Source organism: Candida theae, assembly GCF_024610275.1.
Source record: "Candida theae strain CBS 12239 chromosome Unknown scaffold22, whole genome shotgun sequence".
In the NCBI taxonomy this organism is placed as follows: Eukaryota; Fungi; Ascomycota; class Pichiomycetes; order Serinales; family Debaryomycetaceae; genus Lodderomyces; species Lodderomyces theae.
Window position 1 is genome coordinate 61,837 of NW_026261494.1, and position 27,966 is coordinate 89,802.

The window sequence follows — 27,966 nt, forward strand, 5'->3', positions numbered from 1 at the left end:
AAAAAAAAAAAAAAAAAAAAAAAAAAAAAAAAAAAAAAAAAAAAAAGAAATTTTCAGTAACTGAGATTTAAAAAGAATCGAAATTCCGCTTTTGACTCGAACAAAAAGGTTATTCTTCCATTGGAGGCAAAAAGTAAATGACACAAGAGAAACCCGATTCTTTGCAAGGTCCAGAAAGTGGGGCGGCACCGCAAAGGATCACACTCCACAATGGGGTACAAATAGAGATACAGCCATATCAGGAAGCTCATGACGAAACCCATTCGCAACCGGAACCCAAGCAGCACTCAAATGATGGCAGAGAAAGCTCACCCCCCGATGAAACGTTAGAGTCTACAATAATGTCAGAGATACAACGCGGTCAATATATTTGTCTTGTATGCACGGGGGAGATCGACAAAGACTCTACAATTTGGAGTTGTCAAGAATGTTTTAGAGTCTATGATTTAGATTGCATCAAAGACTGGGCCATCAGAGGATCCTCAACAAACAAGACCAACAAAACTTGGCGATGTCCAGCCTGTAATTTTGAAACCAAGGTGCTACCGAAGAAGTTCACATGTTGGTGTGGCAAACTTCAGAACCCGGGCCAAAATCCACTAATGCCGTTTTCGTGCGGCAACTTGTGCAATTACAAATACCCTGGATGTATTCACAGGTGTTTGAATACATGCCATCCAGGAAAGCATCCAGTGTGTGGAGCCCTAGGTCCGGTTATGAAGTGTCAATGTGGCAAGGAGAAGAAGCAGTTACCTTGCATAATCACTCCATACAGGAAGGGATGGAAATGTGATCACCCGTGCGGCAAAAAGGTTTGCGATCTCAACCACAAGTGTGCCAAAGGTTGCCATGGAGGATCATGTGGTAAATGTCAAAAAAAGATTGAGTACAAGTGTTATTGTGGTGACACGAAATTGAAGACAAAATGTTCAAAGCGCAAGCCCCTTGAATGTCGAGATTATCAGGGTAAAAAGTGGATTGGAGGTGGCTCTTGTGGGAAAGTCAAGAAGTACTACTACGATTGCGGAGAACATTATGAGACTTTTGCATGTCAACCACCACCAAAAATGGACCATAAAAAATGCATATACTCACCAGACGTTATTTCAACTTGCTATTGTGGTGCCACAAGAGTGGACTCATCAAATAGGACGAAATGTACCGATCCCGTGGAGGAATGCGAAAACACCTGTGGAAAGTTGTTACCATGCGGATGTCATTGTGAATTCAAATGCCATTCGGGACCATGTGAATGTACATCTATATTTGACGTGTCATGCGAGTGTGGTCATGAGCAGCTTAGTGCTCCTTGCAAATTTGTACGACTGGGTGTTAAAATTAAATGCCATCACAAATGTTCAGTTTTGTTGAGTTGTCGGAAACATTACCATCGTGCCGAGTGTTGCGCCTATGAGCAAACTGCATTGGAGAGAGAGAGAGCCAAGAGGAAAGCAGTGAGAAACAATTTGCGCCGTACTTTGCGTGATGACATCATGTCGATTGAAGCGGTACACATTTGTACTCAGACATGCAATCGGTTGAAATCATGTGGGCAACACCATTGCCAAGCAATGTGCCATAGTGGGCCCTGCGAGGTTTGTTTGGAATCAACAAATGAAGATTTGGTTTGCCATTGCGGCAGGACAGTTATACCTGCCCCAGTCAGATGTGGTACTGAATTAGTTTGCCATGAACAGTGTACTCGACCAACTACGTGTGGGCACCGTCCTGAACCACACGAGTGTCATAATGATGACGTGGCGTGCCCGAAATGTACGGTATTGGTGAAAAAGACATGTGATTGTGGCGCAAGACTGGATCTTCCTGGTATTATGTGCTCACAGGAGCGCGTCAGTTGTGGTAAGATGTGTATGGCGCCGAAAGAATGTGGTCATCCATGTTTGCGTACTTGTTCTTCCAAGTGCACAAGGGAAGGGGATCATGTACATGCCAATCAGTGTATGGTGAAGTGCCAAAAATTGAGAAAGAACTGTCCGCACCTGTGTAAATTAAAGTGTCATTTCGACAAAGTTGGCAAAAGCGGTAATTGCGATGCTGTTAAATGCAATGAGCCAGTCAATATCGAATGTGAATGTGGACATTTAAAGAAAACTGTCGTGTGTGGTGCATCACTAAACAATCCAACTGCGATTGGCACCGTACTAAATTGTGATGAGTCTTGTGCGGCTGTGAAAAGAGATGCTAAATTGCGTGAAGCTTTCGCAGTTGACGTACCTGAAGATGAAAAAGTGATTTACAGCGACTATGTGCTCAACACATATGCCAAGCAAACAAAATGGTGTACCAGAATTGAAAACATTATTCGAACGTTTCTTGAAGATTACAACTACCAAATCAACAATGGAGTCGAAAATCCCAAGAAGTCGTACCACTTCCCACCAATGACCTCACCACAACGTCAATTTATTCACGAACTTGCACAATCGTATAAACTCTACACCGAGTCACAAGATCAAGAGCCGAAACGGTCAGTATTTATTGTTATCACGAGATTAACATTTGTTCCCGCATCAACGCTTCAAACTTGCTCAGACTTGGTTCAAATGAAGCAAAAACAACAGTTGCAAGTGGAATCCATGACGCAGCAGGAAATTGATGATGCATTGTTCAATGCCATAATCATTCAAGATACATTTTTCGGTGTGACAAAAGAAGATTTACAAAATGCATTAGTTAAGTACCATCAAGTTGGCAACGAGGAAACTGAAGGTGGAAGCTTCACTATCTCCTGGTTGAAGGAGTCTACATTTATCTTGTATGACACAGCTTGGTTCCAAAAAATGGATCGAGAATTTGAGTCAATGTTGGAGGAATTGTGTAACATGTTCCGCAAGACATTGAGACAAAATTCGTTGGCTTTTGATTGCAAATTGTGTTTGATTGATCCGAGCGTTAGTTTTGTGATGAAAGTTGATCGAAGAAAACGTATTGATGACGGCGTATTGGATGGTGATGGTGATGGAAAGAAGAGTGAGAGCAAGAATAGTTTTGACGTTTTGCAACTGGATGAATTGGTGATTCATGGGTGAGGATCTACAGAAATGAGAATTACTAACTACGTTTTATGTAGTATAAATCGCTTGTATATACCTATACAACTTCTTCCTGGTCTGCATTTGATTGTGTAGTTGAGGACTCAGTAGGTTGCCTCTTGTTGTCTTCGTCGCTCTTGCTTCCGCCTGTTTCACCTTCCTCTCCCTCCCCGCCTCTCGTCTCCTCTGACTTTTTATGCTTCCTCTTCCTCCTGTTCTTCTTCTCGCTATCCTCATTGCCACCATTCGAGACAGGGTCAGCCTTTTTCTTCTTCTTTATACTCAACGGATTAGGGCCCTTTGGTCCTTTCCTCTTCTTCCTTGCTGGAGGAGCACCATCCTCTCCATTCACTCCCCCATTATCACCATCATCACCACCTTCCTCATTCTCAACAACTTTCCCCGCTTGTAAATCATTCAATCCACCAGTCAATTTCTTAGTCTCCCATTCTTCACTATACTTTGCACTAGCATCACTCAATGGCTCCATAACCATGACGGATCGATTCATGTAGATTAAAGGAACGCCGGGAACTTGCCTCAATTTCCGCCTCAAGTCCAAGTTTTGAGTGGCAACCACATAGCGATGTTTATTCTCACCCTTGATATCAACTATACTCTTGATACATTCAGCAGGATCAATCGCTTCACGATGATTACATTTCCTTCGCTCGTACGTCTTGGCCAAGTTGATAGCATCCTGGTTCTTGCTATTGTATAGTGCTTGAATGCAGCATTGTGTAATCATGGGTTTGTTTTCAGCTTGGATTGTTCTGGTTAGTCCCTTGCTGATATCGTAGGATGCGTTTGAGCAAGTGAGTACGATTTCATTGTCGACTACGATTTGGTAAGGCTCTCGGAATTTGAACGTGTAGTGATACACATTCATTTGTTTCTTGTAAGATTTGGCTCTTTTTTGTCTCATTCTGAAAAAGGGTGCTGTGTGATAGAGTAAAGGTAACTTGTATGGAAGAGTGTGATAACAAATGAATTTAGAAATGGTTTGTGGAATTTTTTTGCGATGATCTGAAGTGTCGTGAAAACAAAACATTCGCGACTTTGCAACATGCGACAATCAAATCGAGCCACAAGCTTACAACTGATACAAATTACAAATTAAATAAACTATAGATAGTTCCCTTTCTACCTCCCAAAATCTTTACAGCAGTTTGAACCTAAATTTGGACAATCCCAACCCCCTCTTTGTAGTCGACACTGGAGGAATTGGTTGTGGCATCACCTGCGATGGCAAGACTGGCTCACCCTCGTTCAATGTTTGATTAGCTCTAAATGACAAGCTTTCTTCCTTTAGCAATTGATCACTCTTGGTGAAATAGTGTTTGCGTTCCTTGTTCGTCTTGGAAGGTGAGCGGAAAACTGCAAAATTTCTCAATATCGCATGCGAATACTTTGTTGGTGCATCCTCAGCAGCGGTATACTCGGGAACTCCAGTGAATCGAACTTTTTTGATTATCGGTGGGGTGGATTGGGTGACTGATGTTGCACCTTCATTGGTGGTACCGACAATCAAAGTGGTTTGATCGTCCAATCCAGACACTACATCAGTGCTGGTCTCGCTCTGAGAAATGGAAGTTGTCGTGGTTGGTGCTGGCCCAGCTTGCGGTATGTCTTCAACGCTGCTACCCAAGGTGGACGAGGAAGCGGCAGTTGAATTGGAAGAATTATCCTGTGAAACAGGTTGGCTATCCACCGCCAGCGCCTTTGTTGGTACATCAGGAATGAAACTATTCCTCTGGGTATTGTTTCGGGTCACTTGATCCCTTGTTCTAAGTAATGGCTGTCTTTGAGTCTTTGCATGAGCAGCCTCGGTTGAAGTTGAGTTTACAGTTGTTGCCAGAGAGGGAGGGTGCGATAACGTAGGCTCCGGGGACTGCGACTCAGTTGTTTTTGGTCTATCAATGTATCGCTTCATGTGAAGTTGGTTTGACTGATTGGGATCATACACAACAGAGTTGAATGTTTCCCTTTGTGTTGTCATCATGTCGCCTGATTTCGCCGCATCCCTAATATGTTGTTGAAGTCTTTGTGAAGCAGAACGTCTCACACCTGAGGAAGCATCCTCTTCGGTGCTTTCTTCACTAACAGCTAGCAACTTCTTTGTGATGGAGCTATAGGAATCTCCATTCAAGACTTTTGCGTTGGTTTCTGTTTGCGGGGGCAGTTGTGCTCTTTGCGGGCTGCGTTGTTGTGACTGATTTTGTTGTACATCGGCATTTCCCTGCTCTTGCTTTTTCTGTTGCTGCTGCAGTTGCTTGTAAGGAGAAGCGGCTTTTGTCCCGCTTGCTTTCAAAGCTGCTGCTGCGCCCGACGTGGCTATGACTTCATTTGCAAGTGGATGTGAATTCGATCTCTGACGACCTTGAATTTTTGCATTCTGACTTACCAGTATGCTAGTCGCTGCCTTCCCATCACCAGCGTCTCCATTCTCAAGACTTGACGTTGAGGAATTATGTTGTTGTTGCTGAAACAACATTGAGTTGGGTCTGGCTCTTGGTGAAGTAACCCTTGAAGTTGAAACCCCCTTATTAGGTGACGTCAATGAACCTCTTCTCATCAATCCCGAGGATGGAGTGGATGAATTGCTGCCATTACTATTGACACTGGAAGTTGATGAGGACCGAGATCGTCTTCCTCCACCATTATCATTCAAGTCTAAACTTTTCAAATGCCTTTCCATGGCTGAAGTTTGATGGCTACTTGGTTTCAAAGTCAATGGCTGTTGTGTCTTTGATGCTACTTTTGCTTGTGGTGGTGGTTTAGGTTTCAACTCGCTTACACTTTCGAAGATTTTGTTTAGATTTCCCTTTGGTAAATTGTAAACATTTCGAAACTTTCTTTCAGAAACAATCCAAGATAAGCCAAACTCTTTTAGCACATTTAGACATTTTTCAGTAACGTTCAAACCTTGAACGACGAAATTAATGTGTGTGCTGACATTCTTGCTGTTTATTTCCAATCTGGTATCTTGGCGTATGAGTCTTGTAATATTTGCAATAAGTGTACCATTTTTCTTCATTGAATTGTAGTAGTCATCCATATTTTTCAATACATTGGTCTTGAAATAGGCGGCATTGGGACAATGATGCAAGAATTTGGCATCAACAAGATGCTGATGATTGGAAAGGTAAATTTTTCGACCGAATCTTCGTACAATGGTGTAAATTTCATTCAATCTGGAGGTGAGAAGGAAAATCTTGTGTAGGGCAAAAGAATCATCAACTTGGGACTTTTTCAATGTGTTGATCTCTGGTTTCAACTTGGCCAACAGTTTCTCCATCTGCTGGATAATTACAAACAACTCTTTGAGATCCATATCGATCAATGAAGCTTCCTCATAATGTTGAATATTTGATTGTTGATCGTCGGTTATAGGAAATGATACATCATTCAATTGAAGATCAATATCCTGATGGAATATGTCATGCGAGATTATAGAATCCACCTTGGAGTAATACGTTTCAAGATTAGTACCCTTTGTTGAGTTTTCTTTATCCCCTCTGGCCAATTCCAATCTTTTCTTGTATCCTGATAAACAAACTTGAGTCAAAATCTCAACCTGCTTTAAACACTTTAATGCATCTTCGAGTGATGGGAAGTCATCTAGTGCCAGTACAGGTAAATCAGGGATGTCGTAGGGGATATGAGACACATTTGGAGCAATGTTGACAGTACCAATCTGTATTGGTCTGAAATTGGCTAGCTTGTCAAATCTTGAATCAAATGATTTATCATTGATGGCAAAGACACTTCCTGTTAGCAAGACGATATAATGGATCATTGGAATTTCCGTAGTTGAACTATGTAACCGCTTTAAACTGGTGATGAAATTTTCCAATTTATAAATCCCATATTGATATTGTAACAACTTACAGTCCAAAGAAGTGATTATCTTGGGACTGTATTGTGGCTGGGGTTTTGATGTTGGTATTGGTGTTGTTGTTGTTGTTGTTGGTGTTGTTGTTGAACTCAGAGTGACGGTGGCCTGAGCTACGGAAGAGTCCTTTGATTCGGTAGGAGCAGCAGGATCAGCAGCAGCTCCCGCAGCAACTGTGGATTCAGTCATGTTTCAGTCACCACTAAAAGAATCAGAAAAAAGAAAAAAAAAAAACAGATGCACCAGACGCGTGTTAAGGTCCAAAACTGGGGCAGTGGTCTATAGTTGTATGGGGTTCTAAATGTTATTTGTCAAGATTGTTTTGGGGGAGACTGCGTGGGAAATTGGGACTAAAAATTTGGTTGTCTTCCCGCCTTTTTGCCCTTTTTGGACTTTTGTTTATCTCAATTTTTGATTTTCTAAGAATTTTTCCGTTGGATAATAATTAAAGCCTACAGATGTGGGCGTAGGAGTGGGCGGTGGGGGTGATGAGTATGGGTTATGTGTTGGTGAAGAGGGCTCTCAACTCTGGATAGTGTGATGGATTGATCAATTGGTGAATGAGAACTAAACCTGTTGAAACGTATCTGATTTATATATGCAATAGAAGAAGAACCTGATGTTGATAATTTTGAATTTTTAATTGATTAATTAAATGTAACGCACTGTACAGAAAAAAGAAAATTGTCTCTTAGTCGTTAAGTTATTCAGTGTAACACACACATTCATCGAGAGATATCACACCCACAACATATCAATCACAATTCTTGGTAGGGATACTTCAAAAGTTATCGTCACATAATAAAACCATGCCCTCGTCGAATGGCTCGTCCTCATCCTCGTACAAGTACTTGCTGTACTTTGTAGGTACACTCCTACTAATCCATTCGGGATATTCAGCATTTGAATTCCATAAATACGCAACACACTACAACCATCACATCCTCCATCAGCAACAGCAACACCAGCACCAGTACCAGCACCAGCACCAGAACCAGCAACAACACTCCCTTCAGTCAATTTCCTTACCGTTGGATATCTATATCGAAGCCATTATCGGGTTCATCATTGTCATGGTTGGTGCACTCGTATCAATTGAAAACCCCGTCCATTTGTCAATCACTGGAGAGGACAAGTTGGTGTTTGATGACCTGAAGTATTTGAGACCAATTGAGATGAAGGATAGCTTGAAATTGGGAGATAAGGTTGGTATCAACGCGTTTGAAGAGTTGCAGCTGAGAGTACCATTTATCGATATTGTTGCAAAGAGGAAAGAGTATGAGGGTTGGGTGAATGAAGAGAAATCAAAGTTGGAATCGTGAACGTAGATAGGAAAATGGCAGTTGCTCTGAATATTGATTTCTCTTTTGAAGCTATTAGGCAATAAAATCTATAAATACGGCTCTTGTATCAAAGCATAACAATGGATTGTAATGATGAAAAGCAAATTTTGACTGAAAGATATGGTGACTGTTGCAGAAACAAAGCAACTAAGGAAACTTCAACCTCCTAGCTTATATGGTCTTCTTTTGCAATTTCTCAGCTTGTCTCCTTATCTTTTCTTCTCTAGCAGCTTTACCCTTTGGACCAGCTTCAGTTTCCAAAAAGTAATCCCACCATCTAAAGCTAGACGAGTACCCACCAATGAAATAGTGGTGATGTTCATCATGGTGATCAGCACCTGCCCAAAATGGCAAGAAATGATGCAATGACCAAGGAAATTCGTATCCGGAATGGGAATCAACTGCTTGGAACAACCTTAAAACAATCCACACAGAAACGGTAAACAAGTGTAATTTACCCGTGGCTAGACACCACAAGATTGGAATACCAACAGTTCCCAAACCCAACAATGCAACTTCAACGGGATGGGCGTACTCAGCAGCCAATCCAAAAGGAGCAGCATACCTGTGGTGTTGCTTGTGAATGTACTTGTAAAACACACCATAGTGTAATCCACGATGGAACCAATAATGCCAAGTATCTTCCAAAACGAAAAACACAGCCAATTGCAACAACATTTCTCCTACACCTGGGAATGGCACATCAAAGGAAATACCAATCTTTTGACACAAGGGATGGAAAAACCAAATGGGGAAAGCTTCAACCAAGAAATGGGAAGTTAAAACCAGCTTCAAACATTCCCATTGTTCTTCATCACTGGGCAATTTTTCATCTTGAATCTTCCATTTTCTGAAGTATGGGATTCTATCAATGATGGCCCATGGTAAACATCTACCAAAGTAAAACAACTCATGAGTGACAAAAAACAATAACCCAGTTGCAAATAAATCATTGTTCATGTAGTAGTAGTAACTACCCCAAAGCTTTTCAATCACGTTCAAATTGGGCAACTGGTTGAAGTTGTTGTAAGCGTCCGCAAATGAAGTCCCATTGGAAAACAGGGAATAGTCGTAGTATACCTTGCTTGATGACATCTGACTCTGACTCTAGCTCTTTTGGAAAACGGATAAAAAAAAAAAGGAACGTTTATATGCGTGTAGTAAGGACGTGTGTGTGTGCGTGCGTGTGTAGTACGGAAAGCTTAGATATAGTTGAAATATCTATGCCTAAAGAATGTGTTTATGTGTTGAATATATGTATTTTGCTTGTGATGTAGCGAATTGTAAAACAACTAATGCCAGAAGTTGGTTATACCTTGTTAGCAGAAAAAGAGAATGAATAAGTTTCAAGGTAAATTCCGGTGGCTATAAATATTTTTGATGAGCCTATCTCAGGTGTGTCTCTCTATTTTTATTTTTATTTTTTTTATTTCTTTTTATTTTTGATGGACGGGAAGAGACAGACAGACAGACAGACAAACAGAGACAGGCGCGCATCGTAAAACCAGTAAATCTAAACGACAGTAATTAAGAACTAGGTGTGGCTTGTTGGATGATACAAAACATGTCAGCCGGTGCAAGTGATTGGGCAAACTTGGGAATGCTCTTCCCGTAGGATCTATTACCAAATCAATTAACAATTCCTACATGCATCTAGTCTCTGCCTTATGCAGCCTGTAGTCTATTTGTGCAGCTTAATTGAAAAGTCGTGTACAGATGGCCATTTACATCAATTTCGGTTTTGACTTTTTTTTTTTTTTTATTTTTGTCGTTGAAATATCTTCGCTAAACGAGAGTAGAGTCCTATACGACAAGTAGAGTTCTATACGAGAGATCTTTTCTCGGGATAAAATTTGATGCGTGCTCAATTCAAATCTTGATCTCGATTTTATACTTTAATATCTCAGGATTGCGTATGGTAGTGATAGGCTGGGTTGACGCACTGGGTCTTTCTTATGTGTCGGCCTCAAAGAAAAACGCCAAACATTTTATTTCTGTTGCTGCTTTTTGCGACCCGTCGTATAAAAGAAATCGCACTTGAGTAAGCCACTGTCCTCATATGAAGCCACGTGTCGTACCTATATACTTCTTAGTCGTAGTGGCCAAACCCTTTAGGTATTTATACTCCTGATCCGTCAACGAGCCATCGTATTGGTCTCATCACAAATGTTCGTGCCTTTTTTTTGTGCCAAAATAGATGACAAACCAGCTTGGGGTCTAATACGCCTTGAATAAAAATTCAGACTAAGTTCGAAATACCTTTTCAATTATCTACAAGTTCTCCAAGATAAGAATTGAATACAAATTGAAGTCATAAAAGATCACGAGAAGAATAAACGAGTTACCCACTCTCGATTGTGCTCTTGTAACCACACTCTTAAACAAATCTTGCGCTACAAACTTGCAGCAACTAAGAGAAGCTCTCTTTTTTTAATATCCCAAATGTACTTATGTGTGTGTGTGTCTCTCTCTCTCTCTTTTCCTTCTCTCTTGCTAACTCGGTTTGTGAACTCGCTAACTCTCCTCTGGTAATTGGAAATTTTTTGCAACCACACTTTATTTCTCCATAAGCAAAATCACCATCAAGTCGGTAGCGCCATACGCAGGAAAATAAATTACAGAACGCGAGATCAAATACCAAAACGCGTGTACCACTTCTTTCTTTAGCACAAGCATCTCACTTGCAACAATCTACAAAAGAGAACTGTTATTATTACCATGTCACAAACAGAAGTTGAGTTACAGCTGCAAAGGCTTGAAGCGTCCAATATCTCCACCTCTTCGGCAGGACACGATCACAATATGCACGACCCAGACGCGGCTGGTGCACATGACGCGGAAGAAGAGGAGGAAGAAATGAACGGACCTTTACTTATTGAGCAACTTGAAGGTAATGGTATTACTACATCTGATATCAAGAAGTTGAAGGCTGAAGGGTTTCATACTATCGAGTCGATCGCATATACCCCCAAGAGACAGTTGATCACGGTCAAAGGTATCAGTGAGGCCAAGGCAGAAAAGATTTCTAACGAGGCGGCAAAATTGGTGCCCTTGGGGTTCACAACCGCGTCTGAATTTCACTCGAGGAGATCAGAGTTGATTTGTTTGACTACTGGGTCCAAGCAGTTGGACACGTTGTTGGGAGGTGGTATCGAAACGGGATCAATCACTGAAGTTTTTGGTGAATTTAGAACTGGTAAATCACAATTGTGTCATACATTGGCAGTCACTTGCCAGCTTCCGATAGACATGGGTGGTGGTGAAGGAAAGTGTCTCTACATTGATACTGAAGGAACTTTCCGACCAAATAGATTAGTCTCCATTGCTGAAAGGTACGGGCTCAGTCCTAATGATTGCTTGGATAATGTTGCGTACGCTAGAGCTTACAACGCAGAACATCAGTTAAACTTGTTGCATTTAGCAGCACAAATGATGGCAGAACTGAGATTTTCATTGTTGATTGTTGATTCCATCATGTCGTTATACCGTACTGATTATGCTGGTAGAGGTGAGTTAAGTGCACGTCAAACATCAGTGGCAAAGTTTATGAGAACATTGCAAAGATTGGCTGATGAGTTTGGTATTGCTGTTGTTATTACTAATCAAGTTGTTGCTCAAGTCGATGGTATGTCGGGAATGTATAATCCTGACCCGAAAAAACCCATTGGTGGAAACATTATTGCCCATGCTTCAACAACTAGATTGTCATTGAAAAAGGGGAGAGGTGAGCAAAGAATTTGCAAGATTTATGATTCACCTTGCTTACCAGAAAGTGATTGTGTGTTTGCAATTTATGAGGATGGAATTGGTGATCCAAAGGTTGAAGATGATGAGTAGAGGTCTAAGAGTGAATATGTTGGTTGCCGTTCGATCCTATTGTCGAATTGAAGGAGTGTATAGTGTTTTCTTTAGTCTGGATTCGGTATTAAAGTTTTATAGTGTTTGGTTTCTTATATTTATTTAAATTCGTTGTTTTTTTTTTGTTTTTTTTTTTTGTTCTTGATTGCTACAGTAAACTGTATTTGTATGTGGCAGCTATGTTATGTTTTTTTTATATACAGTCCACTGATCTTTTAGATAATTTTGGTGTGAGTGTTTATTGTTATATTTTGCTTTTTTTTTTATTTTTTATTTTTTTTCTCTCTCTCTCTTTTCAGATGCCAAACAGGCAACTTTCGGCATTTTCAACTTCTATTTATTTTAGTTACTGCTTGCCGAGACTTTGGTATTCTTTTTTCCTTTAATAGCAATTGATTACATCACTATGATGCTCTAGAGACGCAATGATTGTTTCTTGCCACCCTGAGCTCGCTGAACATTCTTAAGGGTGCTAAAATTTCTCGCTCTTTTCTTTTTGAATGTCATAGAAAACTCGTTCTGAAATAAGTGACCTTTCGTTGTTGCATTGTTCTATATTTCTCGGGGCTTTTAAGTTTGTAGGAACCGAAGTCAGAGCCGAATGGGACTTTAAGTTGAGAATGATTACAGGAATCCGCTCTACTTGAACAAGCCGTGAACTGACAGTTTACACTAGAGTAGTAGCTGTGGGTGTCGAAACGTATAACACGCCCGAGAGAACGGCTTCTTCCCATACGCTTTGTCGCTGATGCTGTTTTGTGTATTCTATAGAAAGTGAAAAATTTTTATCTTTTCCATCAGTGGAAATATTGTTTTCAATTACACTACCAACACATCCATACCTCAATACACAACTTCTGTGTAATTCCCTAACTAACCTCATGTACATCCAAACATACATACATACTGCGTAAGTAACAAAATTGTAAATAAATTAAAAATAAATATACATATATATATATATATATAAAAGGTCAAGTCAAATCCTCAACAAGAGAAACCCAGATAGACTTTCTATTACTGACCTTAATAAAAATTTTCTACAACCACTGTTCACCTTTAGCAAAGGTCTGCCAAAATTCATTTCACGAATAGATCACCACACCACGTCTATATACCAATCAATTGCATTGCTCATACGCACAACAATCGTCACGTCATTGTTGCATAGATATACCTTCTTGGATTGACCCTACTGACGCGTGATTGTAACAAGACCACTCATCTACTCGCAGAAGCGACGTCGCGTTTCCCACGATACACTACAATAGAAATAGAACCTCTACGAAATTATGAAGTACTCCGAGAAGGCAAAGGTCAAAATTTTGCCCAAACCAGCTCCAGCCACGCACTCACCCCAAACCCCATCTCCATTGGTGTCCGTATCGCCTAAATACGCCAATTCACCCACATTACCAGCACGCAAACGTTCAAAATCTGCAACAGCAACAGTGGCGACGACAAGCTCTACTGCTTCCAAAGGAAGTCCTAAAGTGAAGAGAGAAAAGAAATCAAGTACTGCTAGTAGTAGTACTAATAGCGTGTCACCTCGTGAGCACAACAGTACCAAGCCAACGAAGAACACACAGAAGGATCCTTCATCACAAAAACAGTCCAAACAAACAGGTCATAGACCTGTCACGTCGTGCACTTTTTGTCGTCAGCACAAAATCAAATGTAATGCGCTTGATAATCACCCACAACCATGTGAGCGATGCGAAAAGATGGGGTTGAAATGCGAAATTGACCCAGAGTTTAGACCTAAGAAGGGGTCGCAGATACAATCTTTGAAGCTGGATGTTGATGAGTTAAAGGAAAAAATTGACCTCTTGACGAAGAACGAGTCACTTTTAACTCAAGCATTGAGTCAGCATAATTTTGGCTTTGTTTCTCAAGCAACATCAACTTCACCTAATGTGCATCCACAGAATCTGCCACAACAACAACAACCGCAATCGCAATCGCAATCGCAATCGCAGACAAAAAATCCTTCGCATCCACAGCCACAAAAAAGTTACCTGTATCCTGCTATAAGCCCCATAGTTTTGCCCTCATCTTCTTCGTTTGCACAAAGTCCTCAGATGTCACCTATCTCATCAATAACACAAATACATCGAAGCTCTCCTTTAACGCATGATAATTCCGACAATTCACCTTCAGCAATCGGTAATTTTGAGGTGAACCACGAAAATTATCAGCCTATTTCAGAGTTTGCCTTGGGCAATGTTACTTTACCCTTAGCCAAGGCTAATGAATTACATCAACGTTTTATGACGAGAAATTTAAAATATTTTCCCATTATCAATTCACGCTCAGCTACAGAGTTGTATCACAAATCAAATTTATTGTTTTGGGTGGTGATCTTGACTGCAAGCTTAGGAGAACCGGAACCGACTTTGTACATGTCATTAGCATCTTTAATCAAACAGTTGGCAGTTGAAACATGTTGGATCAAAACCCCACGATCTACGCATGTCATTCAGGCATTGATTATTTTGTCCATCTGGCCGTTGCCAAATGAAAAAGTGCTTGATGATTGTTCCTACCGATTTGTTGGATTGGCCAAGAACTTGTCATTACAGTTGGGATTACACAGAGGTGGAGAGTTTATTCAAGAGTTTAGTCGAAATCAAGTCAGTTTAGGTCCCGATGCCGAAAAATGGAGGACTAGATCATGGTTGGCTCTATTCTTTTGCGAACAGTTTTGGTCCTCTTTGTTGGGGTTGCCCCCAAGTATCAACACTACTGATTATCTATTGGAAAATGCTAGAGTCGATCAGTCATTGCCTAAAGAGTTTCGTTGTTTGATTTCATTGTCAATTTTCCAATGTAAATTGGTCAATGTTATGGGGATTAGCGTTACTAGACCTGATGGGTTGTTGGAGCCGCTGAATCGCGCTGGGTCATTGAATTTGTTGGATAGAGAGTTGGAGCGATTACGATTCAAGCTACAAATTGAAGAAGGTTCACCTATTGAGGTGTATTACCTCTATGTCAAATTAATGATTTGCTGTTTTGCATTTTTACCTGGCACACCAATTGAAGATCAAGTCAAGTATGTTAGCTCGGGTTACTTGTCCGCGACCAGGATAATCACAATTGTTTCCAAAATGAATCAGGAGACAAGTTTGATCGAATTGCCAATATATATCCGACAAGCGGTTTCGTATTCAGTGTTGTTGCTTTTCAAATTGCATTTATCAAAGTACCTTTACGATAAGTATATTGATTCCGCTAGACAATCAATTGTTACTGTGCACAGAATGTTTCGAAACACCTTGAGTTCGTGGCAAAACCTACAAAATGACATGTCTAGAACGGCCAAAGTTTTGGAGAATTTAAACATTGTTTTGTACACTTATCCAGACATTTTCTTGCACGATGATAAAGATGATGGGTCTAGTATTATATCACGAATGAGATCGCATTTGACCGCTTCGTTGTTTTATGACTTGGTGTGGTGCGTTCATGAAGGGAAACGAAGAACTGCATTGGACAAAGGTAAACCGCCAACAAGAAGAATTGAAGCCCACGATAAAAAGCTACTTCCTTTGCCATTTTACAATCAAATCACTAAAGACGATTTCACTGCAATCACTACTACCACTCCTAACGGAACCACCATCACCACATTGGTTCCTACTGATGAGGCCATGAACCAAGCAAAACTGAATGCTGGAGACAATCAGCCATTAGAAATTAACGGTATCCCATTGACAATGTTGGAAGCAACCGGATCAACTAGAGATATAATGAATGTACAAGAGCCGGAGCGAGAGGTTGCTGTGAAGACGGAGTCAGGATTGCCGCAACAACATCAGCAGCAGCCATTGCAGCATCACCAAGCTACACCGATTCTAGCATCTAGCGTCCCACCTCAACTCCAACAACAACAAATGCACACACACACATTACCACCTTTCCAATTTAATCAATTGCCTCCGCCACAAACTTACTTGCCAACAATTGAAGAAGTCAACGTTAACGAGCAGTTTCCAGTACTCAACAACCGCCACCACCAACAACATCCACCACCACCACCAACAACAACAACAACAACAACAACGCAGCCAAATGGGGTGGTTGGCAATTTACCTGGCTCTGCTCCTGTCCCAGGACCAGGATCGTTTGTTTCTCAAATTGATAATTTTTTCCAGCAGCAATCAAATGGCTGGATGGACAATCAGGACGACGATTTTTTGGGATGGTTTGATATTACCATGTTATCCGATTAATGAGGAAATGGAGCAGGACAATGTGTGCGGGGAAGGGGGGGGGGACTTATATAGACCCTATCTTGTTTGTTTGTAATACTTTGTAGAAAGTTTCAATGATGATGTTATGACTGAGAGAATGGGGGTGTAGGAGAAGAATACGAGTAGCCAGTCAAGCTTGAAGGTAGTCACGCAGAGATGGAGCGGTTGAGAGACTGCAGTTAATTGACAGTCTATTGATTCCGCATGAAGAATTGTTTGGAGGTAATCCCAGTCTTTTCATGCTCCAGCTTGTGTTTGTTCTAGCACTCGTCAAGTCCTAATTTTCGTTCGCGCTTGAATGGTTGATTACATTGAGGAACATAGGATTACAGTACATGTCATTGCAAAGCCAGACTGATAAACATATAGAAAAAATAAAGTTATAAAAAGAGTTACATAAATACTTATTGATCGATTGGTAAAATGTTTGGCACTGGTCCTAAGGGTGTAATACCATAGGGATTGATTTTGATATGAGATTTGGTGTAATGGTACTTGATGTGTTCAAAATTGGTGGTTTCTTGGAACCCCGGGATCTTCCAATACAACAATCTAACCCAATTGTGAATGTTTGGGTAGTGGGTTCGGATCATTCCAATGTTGCACTTGAAATGTTGGACATACACCGGGTCAAAACGAATGATTGTAGTAAACAACCTAATATCAGCTTCAGTTAATCTGCTTCCCAACAAAAACTCATTCTTACGGTCTTGTTCTTTATTCTTCTTCAACAATTCTTCCACCTTATCCAAATGGGTAAAAACGTTACGGCACTCCTTTTCATACACCTCTTGTTTGGAAGCAAAACCGGTTTTGTAAACTCCATTGTTGATATTGTCGTAGATCCAACCATTGATTTCATCAATTTGAGACTCCAACTCCTTGGGCACCAAGTTCAAGTCAGCATACTCCGTAGGCAAGATAGAGTTGAAGTCAAAGTTGAGCATTCTAATAATCTCTGCAGACTCATTGTTGACAATTGTCTGCTCCTTCTTGTCCCACAAAACCGGGACGGTAAATCTACCATTGTAGTTTGGGTCGGCCTTGAAGTACAACTCTCTTAACCGATCGAATCCATACAAATTGTCAGGAGTTCCCAAGGATATGTCGTCTTTTTGTGGCAATGACTCCAACTCCTCTTTTGTGGGAAATCTCCACCCTTTGTCATCCATGTGCCAGTGCACAACAGACAATCCAATTATGGAAACCAAACCCTTCAATCTTCTGGTAATCAAAGTACGGTGAGCCCATGGACAAGCAAAGGATACATACAAATGGTATCTACCAGCTTCAGGCGGGAATCTGGATCCAGGTTTGGCACTGATCCAATCACGAAACACGGACGGCTTTCTTTTGTAGTTGCCGTCTTCGTCGGCGAATTTCAAGATCTCAATACTCTTGCAAGGGAGTTAGTATGATATGCTTCTTCAGATCAATTGCTTGAGAAAACATACTTTAGACATTGTGGAATGATCAGCAGCAAGTGTACTTTGAAAGTAGCAAAAAAGTAGTGATTGTCTCCTTGCTTTTTTATAGGAAGAAAGTCTGGAGAACATGTTTAATTACATGCAGGATATTACTACATTTTTACTAAAACTGAAGTTAGTTGGTGACCTCGTATTTGGTTAAATTTACGCTAAAATTCAAAAAGTTGTACTATGAGCATGCTGGTTGCTGGCCCACGGAATCAATTTGTAACACACAGTGAAAAGATTGCTGGCCCTCAGCATCGCAGATCTAGCACCTTACATTGCTACGGTCAGAGAACTTCGTGTCGCAAGAAACAAATCTTCGTCATTGCCGATATATATGGTCGTGTGTAATTATCAAAAAGAAGACACTTCTGTCACTTACATTTTTTTTTTTTTCTTGTCCAAACCTCAACATAAGCGGCTCAAAACTCAAATCCATGCAAAGGTTGCACAGTTGTACAGTTGCAAAGTAGCAAAGGCTTTAACACAGATGACATCCACAAAGAAGGAAACAAATGATGACGATATCAATCCACTGCTCCATCCACAATCGGTAAAGTCTGAGCCAAAAGAAGAGGAGGCGCTGAAAACATCCTCTAACAATGACACCGGGACGACGCCAACTGCATCTTCAGAGGTTGCTTCATCATCATCCACGACTTCGCTTGCCGGCTCGCGTAAGCTCCCACCATTAGCTAGTCTACAATCAGTCTATCGTAGCGACTACCAGCCATTCACGACATTCTTGCCCTATGAACCAGCGTTCAGGGAACAACAATCCAATACGCCCGCCCTGGCAACAAATATCGCTGCTAGCGCCTTGTCGAGATTGGAATCTGGCGCTTTTGGTGATGTGTCCTTGACAGAGTCGAGGAAAAGTCTAACCGAGGCGGCGGATGCAAATGAGTCATCACTGAAGACCAAGCTGCAAAAGCAAGATGATGTGCAAGAAGCTCACGATCAAACTCATCGGCACCAACACCAACACCAACACCAACACCAGCACCAACACCAACACCAGCTGCAGATCTTTCACACCTCCACAAGCAATGTATCGTCCGACTCAACTGACCCTACCAACAAATCAAAGCCATTCAAGTGTACCTTTGAATCATGTGAGTGGTCGTTTGCTCGTCAATCAGACCTAACCCGTCACTTCAAATCCCATATGGCGCCTCAATACCATTGCCCCTATTGGAAAAACGACCCTACATGCCACAAGAATGGTGGAGCTTTCAATCGGTTGGACGTGTTGAAACGCCACTTGAAGTTGGTCCACTATGTCCGTGATAAACGATTGCCCATTGGTGAAGGTGCACGGATCATCACTACAACAGGGTCCAAAACTTCTTACGTAGTTGACGAACCAGGCTGGTGTCGATCGTGCCAGCGTATGTTCCCCAATTCCAAGGCCTTTGTTGACCATTGTTTTGCTTGTGCATCGCAAACACAACCTACTGAATGGCAATCGCAGAAGGACCTCGCATCAACTGGATCATCTACGGATGCCGAATTACACCAAGCAAAGTTCAGGGTGCTTTTAGGACCACCTCAATCAAAGAAACGAAAGACTACAGCCACATAGGGAAGATGGCAATTCACTAATCACTATAATAATACACAGAAAATGGAAGAATGGGGCTATAAAGAGGGGCTATAAAGAGGGGCAGCGTGTTTGCTCACGTAGATTGTTCACTTTCTCTTTCATCTCTTTCAAAGAAATCAAGAATGGCACAATTTGGATGAATGATGTAAACTGTCTTTGTTGATGACGACATCGTTTCTGTTCCTGCTTGTTCATCTTCGCCATCATTGTCATTATTGGAAACGCTCATCAAAATACGATCTTTCACTAATCGTTTCAACACTTTGTAAGCAATCTTTCTCTCTTGTAAATATTCAGCCTCACTGGACAAATCATCCTCCTTTTGGAGCAAAAACCATTCAACCAATTCATTAGCAGTTAACCCTTCTCCACCAGCTTTATCATCCTCAGAAATCTTCTTGACGAGTAGATTCATGACTGAGACGTACTTGTCGTATGAAATTGTTGTTGGTTCGGCCCTGGATGTAGTAGCTGCAACAGTATCAGCATTATCCTCGTCCATAGCAGTTTCCTGTTCCTCTTGGTCATCAGCTTCCATCTCCACATCATCCATTTCAACTCTGATAATAGACTGTTTCAACAAATCATACGCTTCGGCAACAAAGTCGGGAGTAATTTCCTCGGTACAATTGGCCCTAGCAATAGCTTCACTTAATCTAATCATTGACTCCAATTGACGTACAGTAATCCTGTACGATGACCTGCCCAACCCTTGCGCATCATCGTCACGCAACTCCTTGTATCTAGTAACAAGGAAATCTCTGGCTTGCTTGGTCATCTTGGGATTGAAAGTCTTGGCGTATTTGATGTATCTTGACAATTGTTCAGCTGAATATGGTGGGTCAATAGCATCATCTCTAAGCATATGCAAATCAACTATATGCGACGCCAATTGAGTATCCACACGTTCATTACAATCATCCAAGATGACAAAGAACAAATCAAATCTCGACATAATTGGAGCTGTCATGTTCAAATTTGACCGAAGACCAACTTTCCTATTGTATCTTCCGCCAATAGGGTTTGCAGCAGCCAAGATAGATGTACGAGCGTTCAAAGTTGCATGAATACCAGCTTTAGCAATAGAGATGGTTTGTTGCTCCATTGCCTCATGAATTGCCACTTGATCAACCACGTCCATCTTGTCAAATTCATCAATGGCACAGATTCCATTATCTGCCAACATCAAAGCACCAGCTTCAATGGTGTATTCACCACTTTCTTCATCTCTAACAACTGCTGCAGTTAGACCGGCCGCGGAAGAGGCTTTACCAGAAGTATAAACAGCTCTAGGACTGAATCCGCAAACGTATTTTAAAAATTGCGACTTTGAGGTTGATGGATCACCAACAATGCAAATGTTGATATCACCTCTCAAATTGATTCCGTCAACAGTTTGCTTGTGAACACCGGAGAGCAATTGAAGTAAGATACCTTTCTTGATGGTATCATGACCAAATACTGCAGGCGCAACCGACTGGACCAATTTATCATAGACATACTCATCCTTAACCATTTCCTTCAACTCATCAACCTCAGCTTGTGGTAACGATAGCAAGTATGCGTCTGAGTTATCATTGTCTTCATCTCGTTCATTACCAACTTTATTAATTATTGAACACACATGACATGCATTGAATGCCAACTTGTAAGTCAAGTCTCTAACTCCAAGCGTCTTCAAGCCTGACACACCCGAGTTCAACTCTGAGCTTCCTTTGTTCTCCTTGATGGATTGTGGTTTGACACCAGGCAATCCCAATTGCGACACATCAGGGATAACAATTTCACATCCAGTGAATTTGCACTTGTCTCCTGGCTTGGCTCTCTCCACAGTTTCACCACGCAAAATGACATCCAATGTTCTTGGCATTGATCCAGTTGGAATTTCATTAGCATTTTCTTGGATTCTTACTCTTTGCCAATCGATAAACAATGATTTTGAAACATTCAAGGTAAAATATGACTGGTTCTCGCAAGAAGGGCAGGATGTCGGCTCTGTGTACTTGAATATTTGCTCAACTCCTTCAATTAATGCTGAACACATGTCACAAGTGAAGCTTCCCATGTATAACTCAGGTCTAACTTCAGAAGTTCTAGTTATAGTGCCAGAAATGGTCATCAACGAACCAATCTTGTTTGAGCGAACATCTCTAATTCTTTGCACTGTTGGTAAGTTGAAAAAGGAAAGCTGAAGTACCCTCTCATTAGAAGCCGCACTGGTTGTAGACAAACTGTTTTCACTTTCTGGTTCATCATTATCAACTTGTCCTAACAAATTTGTGTGAAGCAATTGGGGAGCATATTTCTTCAAAAGACGTTTCAAACCGTTGAGCAAAAAGGGGTAAAATCTGTAGTATTGTTCCGATATGGCTGTTGCCAATACCCCATTCTCCCTTGACATTAAATCCTGGTAATTAATGTATAATGTACTGTATTCGAAAGTCTTCATTGATTCAATTTGAGCCAAATAGATTTTCCCATCCCATCCATTATCCATCTGTTCCGGATCAACAAATTCTTCAATAAAACTCTCAAAACTTTCACGTACTTTCTCACCAGTAACATCAACAACTTTGGGAGCAGCATTTTGTCTTCTTCTACCAGCGACAATGGGCCTTTGTTGTTGCTGATGTTGCTGTTGCTGTTGCAATTGCAGTTGCTGTGACTGCAGTTGTAGTTGCAGTTGCAGTTGCAGTTGCAGTCCTAATACTGTGGAACCATTTTCTGAAAACATAATGGGACCTGTTGTGGTATTTGGAGCAGGAGTAGACACATCTCTTCCGTAGGATGAAGACACCTGGGAATTGAGAAACTGAGCAGTATCTGAGGGTATGACACCAGGCGATGAAACGAAATTAGACATATTATGATGATAGGTGGATAATGCAAAAGCTCAGAAAGAAAAAGATGAAGTGAGATTGGCTTTGGTTAGAGAAATACTTCAGCATTGAAGAGAATATGAATAATTAAGACGCGTGTTCAATAATTATATACACAAAAGAGAAAATTAATTTTCCCGTTTGGGAATAAATGGAAAAAAGAGCGAAACACCGCCGCTACCATACTCGTGAAGAATTAAACTCTATACCAAATTCTAAATGTTTTTTGCAATCCTCTCCGGCACTCGCCATTTTACAGAAAATAGGAGCATTTTTGTGAATGACCCGATATTGGCGTAATTACCGACTCATGCACCAAAATGTTGGTGTTTTTACTAATCACGCTCCGCAAATTGTTCCTCTTGATTGGTTTTGACAAAAACCCATTCATTCCACAATTTAGACATTCCTTGATGTTACTCTCGTCGGCAAACGCTGTAAGGGCAATTATCGGGTTCGTGAAATGCAAGTCTTGCCGTATTTTGGTGACGGCTGTGATGCCATCCATTATAGGCATTTGAATATCCATAAATATCAAATCAAATTGTTGTCGATCCTCCTCAAGCTTCATGGATTGTTCAACTAACTCAACAGCGTCAGCTCCATTTGCCGCCATTACCAAGTTTGTAAATCCCTCAAGTTTCAACATTCTTTTAATCACTTCCTGGTTGACTTGATTATCCTCTGCCACAAGGATTTTAAAGCTGGATAATTGATTTTGTGCAGTTTGTGGACTTGTAACTACAGATTCTACTGGGGTGGATGCAGTGCTATGCGTATGCGATCCACTGTTTACATCTGAAGTTTGTGCTGTACCGGTAGAGCCTCTTGCGTAAGCAATGGACGATGGTGTCAACTTCAATCCGGTAGATTTGCGACGAGTCAATCTCGTCTCAGCTGGATCTTCACCGGAGCTTACGTTCCCAAATGCGACTCTTCTGTTCATTTTGGACTTTGGATTGAACTCATCATCACAAAACGATTCAAGATCCTCTGGCGAAATCACAATCTCAGCCGTTTGGGGCAATGGAATAACTAAAGCAAATGTAGATCCTTTTCCAATTGCTGATTTAACGGTTAGTGTTCCTCTCATCATTGTGGCCAACTGACGGCAGATGCTCAACCCCAACCCCGTACCACCATAGCTTCGACTCAACGTCTGGTCCCCTTGAACAAATGGCTCGAAAACTTTTTCCTGTAAAGCTGGATCAATACCCGACCCAGTATCACAAACTTCAATTTGCATAACCCATGTCTTTGGGTGATGCATATTTTTGATCTTGTACGACTTGTGACCGTCAGTGATTTCTTTCTTGTCTAATGTGTGATAGGTTTTGAAATCTTTGGCTTCAGGCATGACATATTCAGATTTGAGATCAGATATGGATGATCTGGGTGATGGAGATTCTTTGGAAAATTGCTGTTGAAATAGAGCGTTTTCATATTGGACCGTTGAGAGGGTCACAATGCTCTGCGCGTCGTCAACATCGGCACTTTTCCTAGGGGCGACTTCTTCAAAAGGCGCTTGGCTCAGTTGAACCAAAGTGGAGACGGTATTGTGATTGGAGGGACTTGGTCTTTTATCATGTGCAAGGTGAACTTCTTTGAAATCGCTAGCCGCTGATCTATCATAATCATATTCCCCTAGCAACTTAAAAACTACCTCAACTGATCCATCTACGGGCGTAAATTTTAACGCATTGGAGACTAAATTCATGATGATTTGAATGATTCTATTTGAGTCACCATAAAGAATCATTTTGCGGAAAAGGCACGGTTTCACCACAATCTTGAAATTAACTCGCTGATCAACAGCGAGCTTATTGAATATGGAATTTATTTGATAAACAATTTCAAGGATTTGAAAATTAGATTTCTCCAACTTCGATCTGTTTAGTGTGTTTTTCGAATATGTTAGCAACTCAGTTAATATATGTAATAGTAGTTCACCAGAGCGGTATATCAACTTCAAAGAGTCATGTATTGCCTCTGGATCATCTTCCTCCATTGCAATTGATGTCATTCCTAGAATACCATTTAATGGTGTGCGCAACTCGTGTGATATATTTGCAATAAACACAGTTTTGGCTTCATTTGCAGCTTCTGCTTGAATCTTGGATGCCTCCAACTCTCGTGTTCGAAGCTTCACCCGCTCTTCCAATAGATTGTACTGCTTATCTAGCTCCTCTGTCATGATATTGAAAGCTTCTGAAAGCTCGGTAAGCTCATCCTTGAAGATTTTCTTTGATGTTTGAATCCGTGTGGGTAGCCGTACTCCAGTGGAATACCCCGATGTGGAGGTTACGGTCGAGGTAACGCTGTTATTCCTTGAGTCGAGAGCAATCTTTTCACTAAGTATTCGCTCCTTTCTGTACTTTGAAATATACTCTGCCGAGTTTTGTAATTGAGTAATTGGCCGAATGAACCAAACCGCTAAGGGAAACGTGATTAAACACATGAGCACTGCTATTCCAAAAACAACACCGATAATGATTTTCTTGAGCTTGTCCACCGGTGCGTTAAAAACCGATTTTTGTTGTATAACCACGATTGACCACAAAAGATTGTTTTGCATAATCTGTCTGTAGCCAATTGCAACCTTTTCTCCCGAGTATGATTGGACGTCGGTAGATGTGCCTGAAGGTGAACGGATGGCAGTTCTTACAGACGTCGATGAGTTTATATTGTACACCTCGCCTGGTCGGAGTAAAGAGTTTGGCACAGGAAACACCAATTGGAACCCTACCGCAGCTGAAGCTCGCTCGCTTGAATTTAGTGTATCCACGAGGTCCGTTAACGCCCCATAAAGTGGCTTCACAGCAATCACGTTGTAGTCTTCACTTGTCGCATTAAGTGAATCCTGAATTGCTTGTGCACTGGCTATTATTGACAAATAACCAGAAACATACGGTTTGTCAATGATTATCGAGGAGTTGGTGTAGACAGGAAGGGTAACCCCGAAGAAATAAGGGCTGTATACATCTGTGGAGTCGTTACCCAAGGGCCCGGTGAAGTAAAAGTCCGACCCAGTAGAATTTAGTAGTGCTGGGGGGATGGAGCTGTTTTGTGACAACGGAAACAAATTGTCTGTAGCATGTTGCGACACTCTTGTCCCGTTGTTATATGAACTAGCCAGTACTTGCAAATCCAAGTTGTAAAGCCGAGCAGCAGCAAAAGTTTCAGTGGATGACATAAATTGGTCCAAAGTGTTTTGAGCGCTGGAAAAGACTGCATTCGAGTTGTTACCAGCTCTGTATTGTGATAATGGAGTGGTTATGGCATCAATAGACGAGAGCGTCCCCACTTGATAAGCTATAAAGGCTAGCGCTTGCTCCACTTGGGTCGATTTTAATTGCGATATGACGTATAATCTCTCTGATCTCAGTTGGGTCAAGTTCTTACTGAAATATAGTCCAGTGACAACTCCCAAAATCAAAAGAGAAAACAAAGATGCAAAGCACACGAGGACTATAAGCTGCGGTCGTATTCCTATCTTAAGTCTTCTCATATCTGTGTGTGCAAGTGTACCTGAGGAAGTGTGAGGTTCATGCCTTTGATCATGCAAGGCGCCAGTTTGTGGTTTGTTTTGTAAAATGCGAGATTTTTTTTCGGCTGGAGTATACGCTGTGTTGAAGATTGTATGTGAGTCTAAATCGGTGATGTTTAAAAAAGCTTTATTGTCGTAGTGAATTGAAGAGACTTTACGCGAGTTTTATATTAGAAAGAATAACATAGTGTGTCCACTATGTTAAAATTATAATACATTCAAAACATGCAAGTAGAAGCATCTTTTCAATTTTTTCTTCATAACGCCAAGAAACGACGATGCAACCGCCGGCCGAGGCGTTAAAACCTGACTCTACGTTCAAAAGAATAATATTTATTATAAAATACTAAATGCTGAGCTACACTCTAACATTCAACTTGATTCCCACTAAACTTACTCTTGCAAGTACCCAAAAAATCAACCCTACTACTGACAAACAGCCAACAAAGATTATAAAGTTGTCATAATCATGAGCTGTTCCGTGCTTGATTATGGCTGCAGCAATTGGGATACCGAAAAGGTTTGCCAACGAAAGGTAAAAATTCAAAATTCCGTACTTTTTACCCAACTCGTTAGCTTTGGATATCTGTGACAAGCAAACTGGAAGGAGACTGAGTATTGAACCTGAAAATACACCTCCTAAAACACTAAATGCATAAAGGATTTTGTGGTTGTTTCCAAATGGCAACAACAACACCAAGATTGTCAAGCAGTAGCCCACTAGCATTATAACATTTATGTTGAACCTGCCAAAGTAATCACTAGCCAAACCTGGCAAGAACCTTCCCAACGTCCCAACACCATTCCAAATGGTAATCAACACCAATGAATCCGATTCACTCATTCCATGGGCAATGGCATAACTGGCAAAGTACGTGACCAATAAAACAAGACTAAGCTCGGTACAGAACCCACCACAAATAATGAATAGGAATCTAGTGTCTTTGATTTTGCAAAAATTGATAAATTTACTTGGCCACTCACTCAATTGAACTGTGCTAGTTTTTTTTTCCTTTCTGAACCGCTCCTTCACCAATACAATTGAGCAAATCATGCACCCCAAGCACGTGAACGCCAAAATCCGTAGCGCCCAAACGAACCCCACCAGTAGATACAACTTTCTCAACATTAGAGGGAATACCAATCCTCCAATACTTCCTCCCGCAGTTGCGAGTCCTGTGCTAACACCAACACCTAACTTGGTGTTCATTCCCTCAAACTTTTCCAACTTGTCATCGTCGACCATGGTGTTGCTCAGGTTCTTGATTTTGGGACTAAACCAATGGCCAATTACTGACACCAAAGGTGCCATTCCTAATCCATTACCAATACCCAAGCTTATAAAGCTTAGAACAAAATGCCAAATTTGAAAACTATTTGCTGCCCCCATCAACCCCGCGAAGATAAACAACGTCAGATAAATAAGAAGCCATAGTGTTCCTTTCGAATCAAACAACGGACCAGATACCAAGGCCCCTGCGTACGCCAATGCAAGGTAGATTGAGAATATCCAGGACACTGTACTTGCAGAATACCCACTAAACTGGTGGACAGATACATACGACTGCACAGCTCCGATCGAGTTAATCAACCCGAGGTTGACAATTAGTCCAAGGAAGGAACCGACCAACACGGTATAAGGTTGTAGATTTTTGATCCTAGTATGGGTGTCATTGGTGGTGTAGGAGGAGTTAACATCGGATGTGGCCTGGAACTCTATTACAGATTCCTCTGTGCGATCCTGCTCCAAAGTGCAAGGTTCTTCACCAGCAGGTGTTACCGAATCTGCTTTAGCTCCATTCGGGTTTCTCGAGTATATATGAGCACTGCCCAACTCAATCTCTTCTGTTATTGACATTTGACGAAAACAAGTGTACTGGGAAACGGAATGAGTCAAATGCAGAACTTTATTCGGTTTTTATATTTTTTTTTTTTTTATTTTTTTTTTCCTGCTTTTTGCACTCGATCCAGCTTCGGTGTTATACTTCCGACAAGATATGAAAAAGCAGCAAAGTATTATGAAAAAGCGAAGTTGAGAGGGTTTCATATATCTTCCT

The 27,966-nt window shown here is 41.1% G+C and overlaps 12 protein-coding genes across 12 annotated transcripts; 5 read left to right on the forward strand and 7 right to left on the reverse strand. All coding sequences in view use genetic code 12, as the record gives it.

Moving 5' to 3' along the window:
* Positions 1-137: 137 nt before the first annotated feature.
* On the forward strand, positions 138-3,050 carry KGF57_005171 (uncharacterized protein; the record flags this gene model as incomplete). The annotated part of the gene is made up of 1 exon (XM_051754759.1): positions 138-3,050. One exon carries the CDS (start codon positions 138-140, stop codon positions 3,048-3,050), a length of 2,913 nt encoding a protein of 970 aa, XP_051606283.1.
* A 61-nt stretch (positions 3,051-3,111) lies between these two features.
* KGF57_005172 (rRNA-binding ribosome biosynthesis protein) lies at positions 3,112-3,978 on the reverse strand (the record flags this gene model as incomplete). The annotated part of the gene is made up of 1 exon (XM_051754760.1): positions 3,112-3,978. One exon carries the CDS (start codon positions 3,976-3,978, stop codon positions 3,112-3,114), a length of 867 nt encoding a protein of 288 aa, XP_051606284.1.
* Positions 3,979-4,212: 234 nt separating this feature from the next.
* Positions 4,213-7,137, reverse strand: KGF57_005173 (protein phosphatase regulator; the record flags this gene model as incomplete). The annotated part of the gene is made up of 1 exon (XM_051754761.1): positions 4,213-7,137. The coding sequence occupies one exon, from the start codon at positions 7,135-7,137 to the stop codon at positions 4,213-4,215; it is 2,925 nt and encodes a 974-aa protein (XP_051606285.1).
* A 620-nt stretch (positions 7,138-7,757) lies between these two features.
* Positions 7,758-8,270, forward strand: KGF57_005174 (uncharacterized protein; the record flags this gene model as incomplete). Its single annotated transcript, XM_051754762.1, has 1 exon — positions 7,758-8,270. The coding sequence occupies one exon, from the start codon at positions 7,758-7,760 to the stop codon at positions 8,268-8,270; it is 513 nt and encodes a 170-aa protein (XP_051606286.1).
* Positions 8,271-8,462: 192 nt separating this feature from the next.
* Positions 8,463-9,386, reverse strand: ERG25 (methylsterol monooxygenase; the record flags this gene model as incomplete). Its single annotated transcript, XM_051754763.1, has 1 exon — positions 8,463-9,386. The coding sequence occupies one exon, from the start codon at positions 9,384-9,386 to the stop codon at positions 8,463-8,465; it is 924 nt and encodes a 307-aa protein (XP_051606287.1).
* Positions 9,387-11,009: 1,623 nt separating this feature from the next.
* On the forward strand, positions 11,010-12,128 carry RAD51 (recombinase; the record flags this gene model as incomplete). Its single annotated transcript, XM_051754764.1, has 1 exon — positions 11,010-12,128. One exon carries the CDS (start codon positions 11,010-11,012, stop codon positions 12,126-12,128), a length of 1,119 nt encoding a protein of 372 aa, XP_051606288.1.
* A 1,313-nt stretch (positions 12,129-13,441) lies between these two features.
* SEF1 (Sef1p) lies at positions 13,442-16,384 on the forward strand (the record flags this gene model as incomplete). The annotated part of the gene is made up of 1 exon (XM_051754765.1): positions 13,442-16,384. The coding sequence occupies one exon, from the start codon at positions 13,442-13,444 to the stop codon at positions 16,382-16,384; it is 2,943 nt and encodes a 980-aa protein (XP_051606289.1).
* A 425-nt stretch (positions 16,385-16,809) lies between these two features.
* Positions 16,810-17,868, reverse strand: ECM4 (omega-class glutathione transferase; the record flags this gene model as incomplete). Its single annotated transcript, XM_051754767.1, has 2 exons — positions 16,810-17,802; positions 17,860-17,868. 2 exons carry the CDS (start codon positions 17,866-17,868, stop codon positions 16,810-16,812), a joined length of 1,002 nt encoding a protein of 333 aa, XP_051606290.1.
* A 499-nt stretch (positions 17,869-18,367) lies between these two features.
* Positions 18,368-19,462, forward strand: KGF57_005179 (uncharacterized protein; the record flags this gene model as incomplete). The annotated part of the gene is made up of 1 exon (XM_051754768.1): positions 18,368-19,462. The coding sequence occupies one exon, from the start codon at positions 18,368-18,370 to the stop codon at positions 19,460-19,462; it is 1,095 nt and encodes a 364-aa protein (XP_051606291.1).
* A 94-nt stretch (positions 19,463-19,556) lies between these two features.
* On the reverse strand, positions 19,557-22,346 carry MCM6 (MCM DNA helicase complex subunit; the record flags this gene model as incomplete). The annotated part of the gene is made up of 1 exon (XM_051754769.1): positions 19,557-22,346. One exon carries the CDS (start codon positions 22,344-22,346, stop codon positions 19,557-19,559), a length of 2,790 nt encoding a protein of 929 aa, XP_051606292.1.
* A 269-nt stretch (positions 22,347-22,615) lies between these two features.
* SLN1 (Sln1p) lies at positions 22,616-25,870 on the reverse strand (the record flags this gene model as incomplete). Its single annotated transcript, XM_051754770.1, has 1 exon — positions 22,616-25,870. One exon carries the CDS (start codon positions 25,868-25,870, stop codon positions 22,616-22,618), a length of 3,255 nt encoding a protein of 1,084 aa, XP_051606293.1.
* Positions 25,871-26,267: 397 nt separating this feature from the next.
* Positions 26,268-27,767, reverse strand: KGF57_005182 (uncharacterized protein; the record flags this gene model as incomplete). The annotated part of the gene is made up of 1 exon (XM_051754771.1): positions 26,268-27,767. One exon carries the CDS (start codon positions 27,765-27,767, stop codon positions 26,268-26,270), a length of 1,500 nt encoding a protein of 499 aa, XP_051606294.1.
* Positions 27,768-27,966: the final 199 nt, after the last annotated feature.